Consider the following 16982-nt stretch of genomic DNA (forward strand, 5'->3'; position numbering starts at 1 on the left):
TAAATCCTTCCATCGTTCAGTCAGAACTGAATGAAGCAAAACCTCTTCAAGGAAAAACAAAGTCCAGTTGCCTCTTGAAAAAGCACCTTTGGGACAGCAGAGTCTATATTCATCAAGAGTTGATTGCTCAACTGGGGACACAGCTGGAGAGCTTCAAGCAATGAGTGTGGACATGGGTTGGTTCATGTGTCATGCTGGTAGATGAAGCCAGGAATTCTTTTAGCTAGACTAGGAGTTTGTTTATTAAATTGTAAGCCTTTATCATATATGTGTGTGTGTGTGTGTATACATACATACATGTGTGTTGTATTTGTGCTGATAAATAAATAAAGGGAGACTAGTATAAATCTATTTCAAGCTATTTAACTCTCATCAGCTAGCCATATTTGGGCATACCAGGGGCTGTGACACTAATTACATACATACATACATACATGGCTTAGCTTAATGGCTAAGACATCTGCCTAAGATGTAATACAGCACAGGTTCAATTCCCAGTAAGGGTATGGCTAGCTGATGAGAGCTAAATAGCTTGAAATTGATCTATACTAGTCTCCCTTTATTTATTTATCAGCACAAATCTATACATACATACATACATACATACATACATACATACACACACATACATATACATACATATACATACATACATACATAAATATATATAATTTTTATAAATAAGGCAGCGAACACACCTATTGCGCCCTCTTCCTCCTATTTTTCCCACAACAACAATCCTGTGAGGTGGGTTGGGCTGAGAGAAATTGGCTGTCCAAAGTCCCCCAGCCAGCTTTCATGCCTAAAGTGGGACTAGAACTCACCATCTCCGGACTCTAGCCTGGTGCCTTAACCTCTAAGTCAACTGATGCAACTAAACTGGACAAAACAGCTTATTTCAGCAGAGTATAGCACTTTAATTTTGCTATAGGTTTATATGACATACCACTTGTTAATCAGTTAATAATCTTACCTAAATCAGGGGGGGGGGGGGAGGCAACTGTAGCAATTCTGGGATAAATTTTCCTATTCCAAGAAATAGCCTGTGTCCAGGAGGAATCTTAAGTCATCCCTTTCAGGGACGCTGTAACAATCAGGTTTTAACTGCTTTCCTAATTGCATTAATTTTGGGGGCAAATCAAATTGACCCGTGCTAATCATCAGCAAACTCTTACTAGATGTCGACAGCGTGTTGGAGTTGAATTCTTTGGACTTGCCTGTGCGGAGATCAGATCAGACGCCGGCATTTCCATGTTGCAATTGGACCAGTTAATTTTTTCTTTCTAAAGGAAACTAGGAAAACCAGAAGGTTCTAGTTTATTCTGTGTAGAAAGCCTGGGTATAAAATACATTCAGCTGCTTCTGCTTGGTTGATGGGCTAATCTGGGCTGGGGAGAATCGGCCAGGCCTGCTCCATTCTGCCTTATAAAGACATTTTCTAGTAGCATCTGGGTGGCCCCTCCGTGCATGGGGAGAGTCTTTCAAATATGATTGGCTGAGATTTTGGGGAAACGTGAATGGCAGGGGAAGGTTGACAACGCTAATAAAATTAAGACCTATAGCTGCTTGCATCATTATACACTACAATATTTTACAACGTAGGAGATTGGCATGTAGGTCCCTTTCCGTCTTGAGTCTAGAAGAGAAGTATTCGTGACATTATGGAAATACTTTTGTCCTAAAGAGATCATGTATGTCATTTCTTTATGACTTTAATACTCTGGTTCGGTAGCCAAGACCAGAGGTTTAGTCTTCCCAGCTGGAGCCCATCCTCAAGAGAATTTCTCCTCTAGCAGAGAGGACGCTTTGGACTGTTCAGTCTGTGGTATTTATATGGTGCCTGTTGTGTGTGGCTTTTAGATGTTGATTGGGGTGTTGGTGGCTGGCTATTAAGTTGTTGGCTGTTGTTTCCTTGAGCCCTCCCCTCCTACTACTTGACAAGCTGGTGGTAAATCAGCACTCCTGTTGACTGAGGAGGAGGGGCCATTTCCCAGGCTTCAGTCAGCTGTCGTTGTGCCTGCTCATCCCAACAATCTTCATGGCTGCAAAATTGGACGTATATCCTTGTTTATTGCAATGAGGCCACCCATTTAATGCTTGTATGTTATAACAATTCCTTTTATTTTTAATAACCGTACCCTATGGTCATTATTTCCAAGACCCTCCTTAGCAGTCTGTTATTTTACGCTTTTGTGAATCTGAGCCAGACATGGGTTAAGCAGTTTTCTCCTCTCAAGTTTTTCTCTTATACTTTAAGGCAGTGTTTCTCAACCTTGGCAACTTGAAGTCCAACTTGAAGCATAGCTGGCTGGGGAATTCTGGGAGTTGAAGTCCACAGGACTTCAAGTTGTCAAGGTTGAGAAACACTGCTTTAAGGTGTCCAACATTTTTTTTTAATCCAGCTTGCTTCACATGTATTCATGACATTAAACCGTCGTTTTCCTGGGGTTGGGGAGCAACCTAATACAATCTGAGTTTGTCTAAACTTTTTATTTCTTCTTTTTCAGGTTTTGAGACATTGAAATAATTTCAACATGTTTAATAAATCTTTTGGAACGCCTTTTGGCGGCAACACAGGAGGATTTGGGACAACTTCGACTTTCGGGCAGAGTAAGTGACCGAGAAGGGAGGGACAATTTGGCCCAGACGGGTCATTCTTTTCCCTCCTAGCATGCTCTTCCTTTGAATGATGGTTTGAGGTTTTAATTCTGTCTTTAACCACCTCTTTGATGGAAATGCTTAAACAACATACTTTAAATTTTAATAGTGGGTTATCTCTGTGAACTACATAGAGCAGGGGTTTCCATGCTGGCTGGGGACTTCTGGGAGTTGAAGTCCACAAGTCTTAAAAGTTCCCAAGTTTGGACACCCCTGATATAGAGAATAATATTATTTGGCAGTCTTACATGGAATGTAGAATATTTTCTTTACAGGTGGTCCTCAAAACAGTTTGCTTAATGACAGTTCAAGGTTACAACAGGACTGAAAAAAAGTCACTTATGCCCATTTTTCACATTTACAACCATTGAAGCATTCCCATGGTCACGTGATGAAAATGTGGGTGTTAGGCAACCAGTTCATATTTTATGACGACGATCGCAGTGTCCCAGGGTCACGTGACCCCTTTTTGGGACCTCCTGACAAGCAAAGTCAGCAGGGGACCCAGATTCGCTTAATAGCTGTGTTACTAACTTAACAACTGCAGTAATTCACTTAACGGTGGCATGAAAGGTAGTAAAACGGGACAAAGCTCACTTTGTCTTGCTTAGCGGCAAAAATTTTGGGCTCAGTTGAGGTGGTAAGTGGAGGACTATTTGTATAACGTGAACGTGGGTGGGATGGAACTGAGTTGAAAGTGTTTTATGTAACGTTCTGTTTTTTAAATGTGGGAATCCCTCCAGCGGTTTGCCCCTTCTTAATGCACTTCTTAATGATCCCTGGAGCCTCGGCATTTAGAAAGATGGGGCTTGCAAACCCACCCTCTGCTATTAAAAAAAAAAACTTGCACTCTGGGCTGAAAGTGGCCATGACAGCAGCTGAACCTCAACCCTTTTGTACCCCTCCCCACCCCAATGCCCCCTCTTCCCGCTTTGCAGATACTGGCTTTGGGACGACCAGCGGGGGAGCCTTTGGGACGTCTGCCTTCGGATCCAATAACAATGCCGGGGGACTCTTCGGTAGCACTCAGGCCAAGCCAGGTACACAGAGTCCCCCTCCCTCCGGCTTTTGTGCCCCCCCCCCCCCGACGTCCCCCTTCTCCTCTTGGATGCCTGATGCGAGGGCTTCTTTTTGGTTGCAGGAGGGCTCTTTGGAGCAAGTACTTTCAGCCAGCCAGCCACCTCGTCCACTAGTACCGGTTTTGGCTTCGGCACGTCCACTGGAACGTCCAGCGGGCTGTTTGGGACCACAAGCACAGGGGGAGGCCTCTTCTCAACCCAGAGCAATGCCTTCGCCCAGAACAAGCCGGTGGGCTTCGGCAGTGAGTATGGCTGCCTCTCTAAAGGGGCTTGGAAACGCCCTGTGCGTGGTGCCCTTTCTGCTTTGTGGCCCTGAGCAAAGGAGGCCCCTGGGCCTCTTTAAAGGAAGAGCCTTGGGCCCTGTTGGGGAAGTGAGGTTTGTAAGGTTCATCGCGCTTGGGTCAGGCAGGAGGAACTAGAACAAAACCAGCGCCCTCAGCTGATCAGAGAAGGTGGGTTTGGTTTTATTGCTGGTCGCCTCGGCAGACCTGAACTCCGTTGAGACCTCTGCCAAGAGCCTCCGGCCCTTCCCTGCAGATTGGGTGGGACTAAGTATTGGCAAGAGGAGGAATAAAACAGGCCTCTTCCCCTTCTCCAGCCTGTTCCCTTTGGGCCCCCAAAATCCCGTGGTTCCTACATCCTACATAGAGCCGAGGTGGCGCAGTGGTTAGGGTGCAGTACTGCAGGCCACTTCAGCTGACTGTTATCTGCAGTTCAGCGGTTCAAATCTCACCGGCTCAAGGTTGACTCAGCCTTCCATCCTTCCGAGGTGGGTGAAATGAGGACCCAGACTGTGGGGGCGATATGCTGACTCTGTAAACCCCTTAGAGAGGGCTGAAAGCCCCATGAAGCGGTATATAAGCCTAATAAATAAATAAATAAATAAATAAATCCTCTAGGGGGATTTTTTGGAAGGCAGAATTCCCTTCTGGATGATGGATTCTTAGCAAACATGGAACCTGTTGGGTGGAACCATTTGTCTTCCTCAACTCCCTGCAGAGGACAGAAAAGGTGGCCCTCCTCTCCTCCTGTGTTCTTGCCTTACCCACCCACCCACCCACACAGGAAAGACAAATGGGCAGGGAAATTGCCCCCATCTCTGAATAAAAGACGGTTTAGTTTTATCTGTGATACATTTAGACAGGGCTTATATTTATTTTAATTTAAAAATTTTTACACAGATTTTGGGACAAGCACCAGCAGCGGAGGGTTGTTTGGCACCACTAACACAGCCTCCAACCCCTTTGGGGGCACATCTGGCTCCCTTTTTGGGGCTACAAGCTTTTCCACCGTCCCTACCGGCACCACGATTAAATTCAATGTAAGTCCTGTTCGCGAGCTTTCCTGGCAGAGTCCCTTTCATTCTTGATGCCGTTCACGGCCATCGATAAGAGAACAAGAAGACTTCATATTTATCACGGTTCCCTCTCCGACATCTGTCCTTCCACGTGGGCCAGCATAACTCTCTTTAATTTATGGTTAGAAAGTTCTTGTCAAGATGCCTTTCAGGAAGTATGCTGGGGAATCTCGGTTAATTTTGCTGCTCTGGAAAACCCGATACTGAACGTTGTGAATGGTTCTATTTGTGTGTAAATTACTGGAAGAAAGAGGGAGGCTGAGAATAGCAGCTGTGCTTCTCTTTGTGGGATCCCTGAGGGCTCTCTGAGCTTTGTGCTTTTCTTCCAGGCGTTTCGTGACCTAACTAGGTGACGTTAGTGGAGGAAGGGTGGGGCTTGACGTCTGTCTATATACTAGTACAGTGTTTCTCAACCTTGGCAACTTGAAGATGTCTGGACTTCAACTCCCAGAATTCCCCAGCCAGCATTCGCTGGCTGGGGAATTCTGGGAGTTGGAGTCCGGACATCTTCAAGTTGCCAAGGTTGAGAAACACTGCACTAGTGGCTTGTCCTGTCAGCGTTGGGAGTTTTTCAGGGGTTCCTTAATTGGGGTGTTGCTTCCTGCCGGATTGTTGATCTGGTATTAATATCGATCTCTGCTTAGCTGGGTGTTGATTGCTGGTCAGGAGGCAAGCCACTCTATATAAAGAAACCCCACTCCTTTCCAGAAGTGTTGGTGTTCCCTAGTTGGGTCATGAAACATTGCAACGAAACCACCAAACTCAGAGAGCACAAAGGACTCCCCAGTTCAATCCTGAGTTACAGATATTTTCTCCAACTGCTGCAGCTCATCTCTTGAGGGATGGCACCGTGACAGAGCGTTCTTCGCCTATAGAAACTCTCACATACAGAAGCCTCAAACCAAGGCAGTACGAGAGGCCGTTCTCGGCATAAGACCTTGGGAAGCTGCTGCCGGCCAGTGCCCATTGCCCTGAGTCCAGTGCACCCCCCCACCCCACCCCGTATTCTGCCTGGGCCTCGGGTGAGAAAGAGGAAAGGGTGGGGGGGGGCTTTCGTCAGCGTTGCTTTAGGTAGAGCAGAGGCCCCTTTAAGGGGCGGACGGAATCGCCATTCTTGAGGGTTCTGTAGCAGTTGATGAAGTGGAAGATGGCGAGATCGGCTAAACGGGGGGCCCTGGGCCTCTGCCGGGGGGGCAGGTGGAGCTTTCCTGCTCACATTCCATCTGAAAGGGCAGCAGCAGACACGGCCAGGACCATGAAGGCTGCCTTCCAGGTAGGGAGAGCGGAACTCGGAGCAGAGCCTAGGCGAGGGGAGGGTGTGACCTGCCCTGCAGAGCAGGGCAAATTCACACACACCCCCGAAAGGCAACCTGGGCCTGCAGGCCGACTAGTTCCCTGGCAGGATTTCCTGGATTGTCTCGGATCAAGGGGCTTCAGCCTTTGGGGGCCCCATTCAAGCCCATAAGGCACCACCAGCGCATGACTCCCTCCAGGACTTGCATTCCCATTGAGTGCCTTTGTCGTTTCTCTTCCAGGCGCCAACCGGTACGGACACCATGGTGAAGTCTGGTGTCAGCACCAACATCAGCACCAAGCATCAGTGCATCACTGCTATGAAGGAGTATGAAAGCAAATCGCTGGAGGTCAGTCTGGGCTGGAGGCCTGGGGGGGGGGCTCACAGAGGGGGGGGGAGGAGGAGGGGTCAGCCTCTTTTCCAAAGCACCAGACGAGTAGCAGCAGATGGAAGCAGCCCAGAACTTGCTGGAATTTCCTGACAGGGAGAACAATTAGTCAGTGGAATGACTTGCCTCCAGAGGTTCTGGGAGCTCCCTGGCTGCAGGTTTTCCAGAAGAAGCTGGGCAGCCACTTGTCCGGAATGGGAGAGGGAGAGGGTTGGATTGAAGACCTCCAAGGTCCCTTCCAGCCCTAGGATTCTATGATCCACCCATCTTATATCTGGGGAATTCTGGGAGGCCTAACCTAGAAATAAGGAAGAGTCTCCTGACAGCGCAAACAATTAACCAGAAAATAATGAAGATTAGTAGGACTGAAACCGGACTCTATTTAGACAAACAGACAAATGAGGACAAGGAATATGTTTGTAAGATCAAGGTAGCAGTGTACGAAAAGAATGAATTGTGTTTGTGGTTATGTCAAAATATGTATGGAAAGGACCAAGCCAGGAAGAGCACTGTGTCCAATGTTTTTAATGTGTATTAAAACTTATTTTAAAAAGAAATAGTTAACCAGGGGAATGGCTTGCGTTTAGAGCACGGATCTCAAACTCGCGGCATCCCATTGCTGTCGCGTGGTGTTTCATGCCCTTTCCTCCCTTCGCGGAGCTGGGGTGGGCGTCCCCTGCGTGTGGGCTGCCAGATCGACACTTCTGCTTTAGAAGTTCTGGTGCTCCATCACTGGAGGTTCTCTAGAAGAAACTGGGCAGCCGTTTGTCTGAAATGTTACAGTGTCTCTTGCTCAAGCGGGGGGGTTGGACTAGAAGACCTCCAAGGCCCCTTCCAACTCCGGTGGTCTGTATTCTCCTAGAATAAAGCCCAGTTGGAGGGATTCACACAACTCTTCAGGCCCATTCCTAGCTTAGCTGCACCTTCACCCTGTGGGTCGGAACAGCCACGTGGGGTTGGAAACTCTTTGAGAGCAATGTGTCGTCCCCCCCCCCGCCAACTCCCTTCCAGCCCCCCCTCCCCCCAGGCTCCCCCACGCGTTCAAAGGCTGCCGTTCCTGCTTTTGGAAAGTTGGCGCCTGGGGAAGAGGCGCCTCTTTCCGCTCATTTGATGTTTCTCCTCCAGGAGCTCCGTTTGGAAGACTATCAGGCCAACAGGAAAGGCCCCTCCAACCCAGTGGTGGGAGCCGGAGCCACGCCGGGCTTGTTTGGGTCGTCAACCGCTACGTCCAGCACGGCCACGGGACTCTTCGGCTCCTCCACCACCAACACGGGCTTTTCGTATGGGGCAAATAAAACAGCGTTCGGAACGAGTGAGTATCCGTGGACTGGCCTTGCTGTGGCCAAGCTGGTTAAAAAAACCCACTCCCAACTTTAGTGCTGTTGCTGCGGTCTCTGGTCTGAACGGGTTTCCCAAACCTCGGACGCTTTAAGGCTTGTGGGCTTCAACTCCCAGAATGCAGAGTTGGGAAGGCCTTCCCTACGTGAAGTGGGTCCGTCTATCACTGTATTGATCGTGTTGTCACCCCAAACCACCGGATAATTCCAGGCAGAGTTTAAAAAGCAGAGGGGAGAGCAACCCAGGGGCGCTGCCGTTTAAAGCCCCCCTCACGCCCTCTGGGTGCTTCGAACTCTGAGCCGGTCGCAGGAGAGGATTTTAAAAAGAGACGTCATCTCTGTGTTGCAGGTACCACCGGTTTTGGGACAGGCACCGGGAGTCTCTTTGGTTCGACCCAGCAGACGCCCAGCCTCTTCAGCAAACCTTTTGGTCAGCCCACCACTGCCCAGAACACGGGTTTCTCCTTCACCAACACCAGCACCCTTGGGCAGCCCAACACCAACACCATGGTAAGAGGAGGATGGCGTTCTGGAAGGCCCTTAAGCGTGGTAGGATGGCTTCTCCCTTCAGACACTCCTGTCTGCCACATCTTTTATGAACTCTTGAAGTTCAGGCCTTCATGTTTGCCCTCAGCCAGGGGGTAGGGACCGATAGACGAGAATATTTGTAGCTCATGGTTGGATTTGGGGGCTCCTTGGTGCTCTCTGAGCTGGGTGGTTTTCTTGCAGACGTTTCATGACCCAGCTAATGAACTTCAGTATCAAGGATGTTCCCTAGTTGGGTTATAAAACGTCTTCCAGAAAACCATCAAACTCAGATTGCACCCCACAGTCATCGTCCTTCTTGTCTGCACAATGCCTCTCCCTCCCAGCACTGATGATGTTCCCTTTTTGGGTCATGAAATGTCTGCAAGAACACCACCAAGCTCAGAGAGCACCAGGGACCCCACGGTCCTCTTCCTCCTCCTCCACTCTGCAAATCCCACTCCCTTCTAGCACTGATGATGTTACATAGTTGGGTTATGAAATGTCTGCAAGAAAACCACCAAGTTCAGGGAGCACTGAGGACCCCCAAAATTCAACCCTGACCCTGTATCATTTATTTGGGGTGGACTAGAAGACCTCCAAGATCCCTCCCAACTCTTAAGTTATTCCTTAACTCCTTCTTTAGTTTAGCTTCTGCCCAGGTCAGCGGAATCAGCTCAAGCCCCCCCTCCCCCCAGCAGGGGTTGGTTCCTGTGGAGGTTTCCCCTGGTCTCTCTCTCTCTGTTCTTGGATCCTTAGCAGAGGGTCTCTGTCTCAACGTTGCCTGTCCTTCCCAGGGTTTGTTTGGAGCTGCCCAGCCCACGCAGACCGGAAGCCTTTTCGGCACAGCGGCCAATACCAACACAGCAGCTGCCTTTGGAACAGGAACTGGACTCTTCGGGCAGCCCAACACCGGGTTTGGTGTTGGTGGCTCGGTACGTGGGTTGACCTTTCAGTTTTCTGGAAGCTGCGGTTCTCGGGCAAAAAACTTAGCTTTGCGTATTTATTTTCCTAGCAGGGTCACCTGTGAAAGTGATCCAGGTTACCCAAAGACCCTCCTGTCGGCTTTTATGGCAGGAGGTGTCCTTGTCTGCAATTCCCTTGTGAGTCTTAGGAAGCAGCGGTAAATAAATGAGGACTAGATTCCCAGCTAGGACAAGGCTGTCCATCCCCTGCATTGTTTGCCCCCTGGGTGCAAAGGGCACCTTCTCTTGGGACCTGTGCCAACTAGGCTGGCCCAAAACTAGATCTCGCCTCTTCCTTCCTCTAGGGAGTTTTTGGGCAGAAGGAAAGGGCAGCCGGTGTCTGGAGCAACTTTTTGCCTTCTTTCCTGATCGCGTGTTGTGCCTGCAAATTGCAAAAAATGCATGCTCTTCCTGGGAGCTTGCTTTTGTAAAAACTACACAATGCCCTTTTTTTTTCAGTCTCTCTTTAGTAACAAGCCTGCTGGCTTCGGCACCACGACCACCAGCACACCCTCGTTTGGGACGACGACAACTGGACTTTTCGGTAAGCAACCAAGCGGTGTTCTCTGGAGGCTGTTCTCGGCCTGCTGTGTGTTTCTCCGGCTGGAAGACAGAAGCAGAATAGGAGGGAAGCAGGGATGGGCGAGTAGGACAACATTTAAGATGCATGGACCAACTCCCAAAATTCCGGAGCCAGCATGGAAGTGGAAGTCCACACTCTTAAAGTTGTCATACTTGCCCACCCTTGGACTGAAAAGTCCCCGGTCACCAAGGAGCAACTGATGTGGGGTTTTAGGCAGGATTTTTGCCTTTGCAACTGTGTGTCGAGACTGGTGGCCGTGACTCTGATCGCTAACCTCCTTTTCCCAACCTGGGGGGGTGTGAGCTTGCTTTAATCCCCCCACCACTCGTGGGAGGCTGAGACTTTTGGCAGGCAAATATATCCATGCACAAGGCGCCCCTCGATTTGGCAAGTGTTTGTTTAGTGACCGAAGTTACTACGGCAGAAGTGAAATAAGTGACTTATGTTCGTGTTTCTCGCTTAACGCCCCTTGTAGCACCTCAGTGGTCACGTGATCAAAATTCAGGCACTTGGAAACTGGCTCATATTTATGATCCCGGGATCACGTGACCCCCTTATGTGGCCCTGTGAACAACTGTGTAACCAGCTAAACAACTGCAGGGATTCTCTTAATAACTATGGCAAGAAAGGTCATAAAATGGGACAAACCTCAACATATGTCAGGCTTAGCAACAGAGATTTTGGGCTAAATTGTGGTCGTAAGTCGAGGACTACCTGTACAGGAGGGCCCTGTGCTGGGAAGGGTGAGCAGACTGTTGGGCCACTTGCAGCTCTCTTCATTTGTATGGCTGAGTCGAGTTTCCTGAGAGTCAGCAAAAAGGGTGTTGTGGCCTGTCGGCTGCCAGCCCCCCTCCCGCAGCCGAATCGGAGGAGGAGGAGGGGGCGTGGGAGTCAGGGGCAGCATCAGGGCAACCTGAGAGCTGCAAGGGGGAAGAGGGGATGGAGCTGGCAGAGAGAGACAGAGACAGAGGTGGAGCCTGGGCTGCCCATCAGCCCTCAGATGGAGAGTCAACAGTCCTCGGTCTGGAGGGGGCTGATGAGGAAGAGGAGGAACAGCTGGGCCCAGTGCCTGATACGCGGATGCACAGAAGGCAGAGGAGAGGAGAGCAGGGGAAATCTATGGGCCGGCCCTCGGGAAGAGCCACCGCTGCTAGCGAAGCCCATCCTAGCTCTGGGGATAAAAGGCAGGAGGCGGAGATGAATAGATGTGGCAGAGGAGAGGAGAGCAGTGGAAATCTATGGGCCGGTCCTTGGGATGGAAGAGCCACTGCCACTAGCGAAGCCCCACTCTATCTCTGGGGATCAAAGGCAGGGGGCAGAGATGAATAGACTAGGAAAGACTAGGGCAGACTAGAACCTAATTCGATTGGATTCCAGTTTAAATATTATTTTCTGAATTTAAAGAGGCAAACATAACTTGAAGGTCATCTTAGACTTACCACCATAATTGAACTCAGAATGATGTTCAGGAGTCACTGGAATCCTTAAGGGTGACATTATGAGGCCGCAGCCCAATTTTATGACAGCTTTTATGGCACTCATTCAGTGATTGCCACGGTCATTAAGCAAATCCAGTTTGCACAGAGGATGGGCTTTGCTGGAAACGGGAAGTAAACATTAGAAACCGAGGGGGGGGGGTATTCAAAATCCTGGGGGTTGCGTGACTGCCAGATGCTATAAACAGCCATCAAGGGGAAATCAGTTGCCAAATGCAATCATATGACCAGGGTGTGTCTATGCGTGTTTGTCTGTGTGGGCGTACGTGGCTGTTATAACTTGGAAGTCGGGTCGTGAGCAGCTTGCAACCATTTAATGGTGGACAAGTGACCGGTTGTGGGTCAAGGGCTTCCTGTGGGGGTAATGCCACTTACAACAGTTCTTTTAGTGACTCTTTGAAGTTATAACAGCATTGAAAAGGGGACTGAGGACCATGTTTCACATGTGTGGCCGTGGCAGCATCCCCAGGGTCATCTGACCAAAATTCAGACGCATGGCAACTGACTCACATTTATGACGGTCGCCGTGTCCCGAGGTCACGGGATCCCCTTTTGCCGCCACCTGACAAGCAAAGTCCACGGAGGAGCCACTTAACGTCCGTGTTACTGAATTTGCAACTCCAGTGATTCACTTAACAAATGTGGCAAGTAAAGCCGTAAAACAGGGCAAAACTCACTTAACAGCTGTCTCATTTTGCAACAAATGTTGGGCTCCATTGTGGTTGTAAGTCAAGGACTGCCCGTAATGTTCTTGTCCTAGATTGAGTAGTTTCCCCTTTCCCCCTGCTGAACGTTTCCCCGGAGGCCAGCCTTGTCCCTGGGGGGCCAGAGGTAGCCCTGTGGCCTCAGGCGGGGTCTTCTGTAGAAGACTCGGCCGAAGGCTGCCTGGTTTTCCACCGCCCAGGAGGCCCAGAAGGTCAGCAGAAGTTCTGGTTGAAGCTCCGAGAAAGCCACCAACCCTCCTTCTCTCCTAGGGTTCAATGCAAACGCCACAGGAAACAGCCTCTTTGGAAACAAGCCTGCAACCGGGGCTCTGGGTCCAGGCCTCGGGGCGGGATTTGGGACAGGTAAGAAGATCGGGGTCTTTCACCATCATTCCTTCTAGAAAGTTCGGCCAGGGATCGAGAGATTCACAAAGCCCAGTTGGCATGGAATATCAGGAGCCTCAACCATCGCAGTTCTTTCTCTCCAGGATCATCTGTCATTACCACTAATTATTATTCATTTGTCCCAGAAATGCTTTTTCAAGAGGCAACTGGATTTTCTTTGTTTTTCCTTGAAGGAGTTTTGCTTCTCATCCAAGAAGGTTCTCCAGTTCTGACTGAATGGTGGGGAATGGAAGGATTTACATGCCTTGCTTTGAGCTGGTCGTCCGCGTTCTCTCTGAGAGCCACTGAGGCCACTTGGAGGGTTATTTGTGCCCTGGGGGGTCACCTGGATCGGAGGGCAGAGGGGTGTGGAACCTTCTGGGAACTGCTGGAAGGACTGTGTTGTAAACAGGAGATTGGGGGGGGGGGGTAACGTATCCCTCCCACTCTGGTGAGAGAGGGCTGTTCAGTCTTAATGTGGGGGGCCTCTTTGAAACCCTGAAAATGAGCCGAGGTGGCGCAGTGGTTAAATGCAGCACTGCAGGCTACTTCAGCTGATTGCTAGTTCTGCAGTTCGGCTGTTCAAATCTCACCGGCTCAGGGTTGACTCAGCCTTCCATCCTTCCGAGGTGGGTGAAATGAGGACCCGGATTGTTGTTGGGGGTCAATAGGCTGACTCTGTAAACCGCTTAGAGAGGGCTGAAAGTCCTATGAAGCGGTATATAAGTCTAACTGCTATTGCTAAAAGGGGACCCTGAGGGCACAGATAAACCTCCAAGTGGCCTCAGTTGCTCTCGGCAAGTGCTAACAACCACGTGGCCTCATCCTTCACCCTTCAGTCAGAACCAAAGAAGCTTCTTGAATGGGAAGTAAATTGTCTTCAAGGTAAAACATGGACTGTCCAGTTGCCTCTTGAAAAAAAAAAGCCCTTTTGGGCCCACCATAATCTGGATGACTGAGAATCTCCCCAGACGTTTGTTCCAATTCTTATTTTCTTCCGTCTTACTGAAACAGAGATTAAAAAAACAGCTTCTGCTACATAAGGCGAAAATCCAGTTTCAGCAGAATCAACAGATGATTTGAAGCCAGTTATGATCCTGTTGTGATGGATTCCTTGACAGTAATTATGTCTTCGCACTTAGCGGACAGCCTGGCTCTCTACTGCAGTGGTCTCCAACCTTGGCAACTTTAAGACTTGTGGACTTCAACTCCCAGAGTTCCTCAGCCAGCTTTGCTGGCTGAGGAACTCTGGGAGTTGAAGTCCACAGGTCTTAAAGTTGCCAAGGTTGGAGACCACTGCTCTACTGATTCATCTCGGGGGATTCTGAAAGCCCCCTCCAGCCAGCTCTGTCAGAGAATCTAGAGGGGCAGAAAGAGGACCTTGATATGGAAAAGCCGCTGGAGAGCATTTTTAAGTCCAGAAGGTCCAGATGACGGAAGCAGCCTCAGTGGGCCCCTCCCTCATTTGCTGAGATAGGAGGAGGAGGAGGAGGAGAAACAGCAGAAGAATCGGACTTGCCAGATTATCTTATTAGAGCCGATCTGAATAAAAGCAGTTTTAGCCTTCCTGGGAGGTCAGCTGCAGCGAGTGAAGGGAAAGGCCCCATAGTGCTTCCCATCCCTCTCTGGGAGGTTTATAACGTCCAAGTACTATTTGCATGTTGCCCCCAACAATCTGGGTCCTCATTTGACCGACCTCGGAAGGACGGAAGGCTGAGTCAGCTTTGAGCTGGTCAGGATCGAACTTTAGGTTATGGGCAGAGTCGGCCTGCAATGCTGCATTTAAACCTCTGAACCCACCAGCGGTTATACTACGGGTATAACTCCGCAGAGAAAGTCGCCAGGTTTAATTATGTCTCTTTCTAAAAAGAAGTCCGGCCAAGCCAGCGTTGGCCCACGGAAGCATTTTCCCAGGCGCATCTTCAAAGTCCTTCTGGGCTGTTTCAGGAAGGTGGGAGCGCTTTGGCGGTTGCTGGTTGATCACAGTCTTTCTCTCACCCCCCCTCCCTTCTCTTTCCCTCCCCTCCTTCTGCAGCCCTTAATCCAGGGCAGAATTCGCTCTTTGGCAGCACGCAGCCCAAGCTAGGGGGCACGCTCGGGACAGGAGCCTTCGGTGCTCCTGGATTTAACACATCAACCGCCACGCTGGGCTTTGGAGCACAACAACCTGCTGTGGGTAAGTTGCTCATGCCCCCCGTAGGGTGACCTCCACAGCTCCTCCTGGCGTGCTTGACGCACCTGGAAGTGGACTGTCAGCCGTTTATTTCCCCCCCCATCAGCGCCATCAGTCTCTGCAGCGATCCGAGGAGGCCCCCTTTGCCCCACCCCGCTGAGCAGCCTCCGGTGGGCCAGCGGGCTCATCCTGGCCTTCCTTTTCCCCTCAGCTCTGACAGATCCCAACGTCTCTGCGGCCCAGCAGGCCGTTCTGCAGCAGCACCTCAACAGCTTGACCTACTCGCCCTTCGGGGACTCTCCTCTCTTCCGAAACCCCATGTCTGACCCAAAGAAGAAGGAGGAGGTGAGGCAAGGAGCGGGCTCTCTCTGGCAAGGCAGCTGGGGCAGAACCTGGAGGGCAGGGACCTGATGGCCCCAGCTAGCAACTTTTGGGGAGGGGGCTCTGGCGGTTAATAGTCCTCACACACACACACACACACACACACACACAAGGAGTGGGGCCACAGAGGCCTTTCTTGCTAGCAATCATTATGCTAGGAAGCCAAACGTGGCTGCAGGTAACACCACAAATGTATTTCTTTTATTGGTTGCACACATTTTTGAACTGCCCATCTCCTCAAGAGAGGTAGAGAGATGGTAGACAGGCAGGCAGATGGTACGCAGACAGATAGATGGGCGATAGAGGATTGGTAAGTAGGTAGATAATAGCTAGCTAGCTAGATGACAGCTAGTAGGTAGGAGATAGAGGATTAATAGATACTTGATAGATAAATTGATGGATGGATGATTGCTGCATGTTAGGTGATGGACAATTAGGCAGGCAGGCAGGCAGGCAGGCAGATAAAACACCCGAAGGGAACAGGGGCTTCAATTGCTGAGGGAAGAGCAGGGGGTCGGCTGTTTAAAGCCCTAGAAGGGCCAGCACAGCCAGAGGAACAATTTGCCCTGAGTTAGAGAGGACGGTCATCCCCACATTGTAACGCTTGCTCCTTTTTTTCCAGAGGCTGAAACCAACCAACCCAGCGGCCCAGAAGGCACTGACCACACCCACTCATTACAAACTGACTCCCCGCCCGGCAACCCGCGTGCGCCCCAAAGCTTTGCAGACAAGCGGCTCCTCCAAATCCCACCTTTTCGACGGTCTGGACGACGATGAGCCTTCTCTGACCAACGGGGCCTTCATGCCCAAGTGAGTAGGGGGATCCCTTCGCACCCACTCCGATTCTTCAGGGTTGTTGTAGACCAGGGATGTCTGACTTTGGCAACTTTAAGTCGTGTGGCGTTCCAACTCCCAGAATCCCCTAGCCAGCATAGCTGGGAATTCTGGGAGTTGAAGTCCACAGGCCTTAAAGGTAGACTTGAGATTGCCCTAAACAGTCCGCCTTTGGACCCCAGGTATGAGTGCCCAGGCGGTGCCCTCGACTTTCACGGCTGATCCTAGGACGGCCCTTGTAACTGTCCTCCTGGGTCGATAGGAATTCCCGGCTGGTGGGATGTGAAGAATTCCTCTGGGCTTCCGTATCCTTCTCTCGTGGAACTTCAGTGCTTGAGGTGCAGCTGAAGTTGAGCTGGCATGGATTTCCTTTTCTACGTTTAATCTGACGCTCAGAATAAGTCCCCAGAAATTAGAAGAGGGGAATTGAGGTGGATGGCTTCCTTCTCCAGGGGTCCTTGGGGCTCTCTACGGTGGTGGTGACATTTTACGACCCAACTAGGTAATGCCATCAGTGCTGAAGGGAAGGGGGATATGTGGAGAGAAGAGGAAGGTTAAGCAGCAGCAGCAGCACAGTGGGACCCTCGAGGCTGTCTGAGCTGGACATTTCATTAGCCAACTAGGTGAAATCCTCAGCAGTGAGTTTATTGCCCAGTTGAGTCACGAAACAAGAGAAAACCACCAGCTCAGAGAGCAACAAGGACCACATCATAGTCCTTCTCCACCTCCTCTTCCTCTCCACAAACTCTTCTCCCCCCACCCCAACTAGCCCTGATGATGTTCCATAGTTGGGTTGTGAAATAATCTGCAAGAAAACAGCCAAT

At 50.2% G+C, this 16982-nt stretch overlaps 1 protein-coding gene across 2 annotated transcripts in view; it reads left to right on the top strand.

The window, feature by feature from the left end:
• NUP98 (nucleoporin 98 and 96 precursor) overlaps nucleotides 1-16982 on the top strand; it is a 39514-nt gene that overhangs the window by 1460 nt on the left and 21072 nt on the right. For both annotated transcript variants that reach the window (XM_032220172.1, XM_032220173.1), the window contains exons 2-14: nucleotides 2508-2610; nucleotides 3597-3698; nucleotides 3800-3979; nucleotides 4919-5058; nucleotides 6630-6737; nucleotides 7902-8088; nucleotides 8463-8623; nucleotides 9436-9573; nucleotides 10063-10147; nucleotides 12657-12749; nucleotides 14806-14946; nucleotides 15155-15288; nucleotides 15947-16134. In XM_032220172.1, coding sequence (XP_032076063.1) covers nucleotides 2535-2610; nucleotides 3597-3698; nucleotides 3800-3979; nucleotides 4919-5058; nucleotides 6630-6737; nucleotides 7902-8088; nucleotides 8463-8623; nucleotides 9436-9573; nucleotides 10063-10147; nucleotides 12657-12749; nucleotides 14806-14946; nucleotides 15155-15288; nucleotides 15947-16134 — 1733 coding nt within the window. In that variant the 5' untranslated portion in view covers nucleotides 2508-2534. The remainder of the gene's footprint in view (nucleotides 1-2507; nucleotides 2611-3596; nucleotides 3699-3799; nucleotides 3980-4918; nucleotides 5059-6629; nucleotides 6738-7901; nucleotides 8089-8462; nucleotides 8624-9435; nucleotides 9574-10062; nucleotides 10148-12656; nucleotides 12750-14805; nucleotides 14947-15154; nucleotides 15289-15946; nucleotides 16135-16982) is intronic.

The sequence above is a fragment of the Thamnophis elegans genome, chromosome 6 (genome assembly GCF_009769535.1).
Source record: "Thamnophis elegans isolate rThaEle1 chromosome 6, rThaEle1.pri, whole genome shotgun sequence".
NCBI lineage: Eukaryota > Metazoa > Chordata > Lepidosauria > Squamata > Colubridae > Thamnophis > Thamnophis elegans.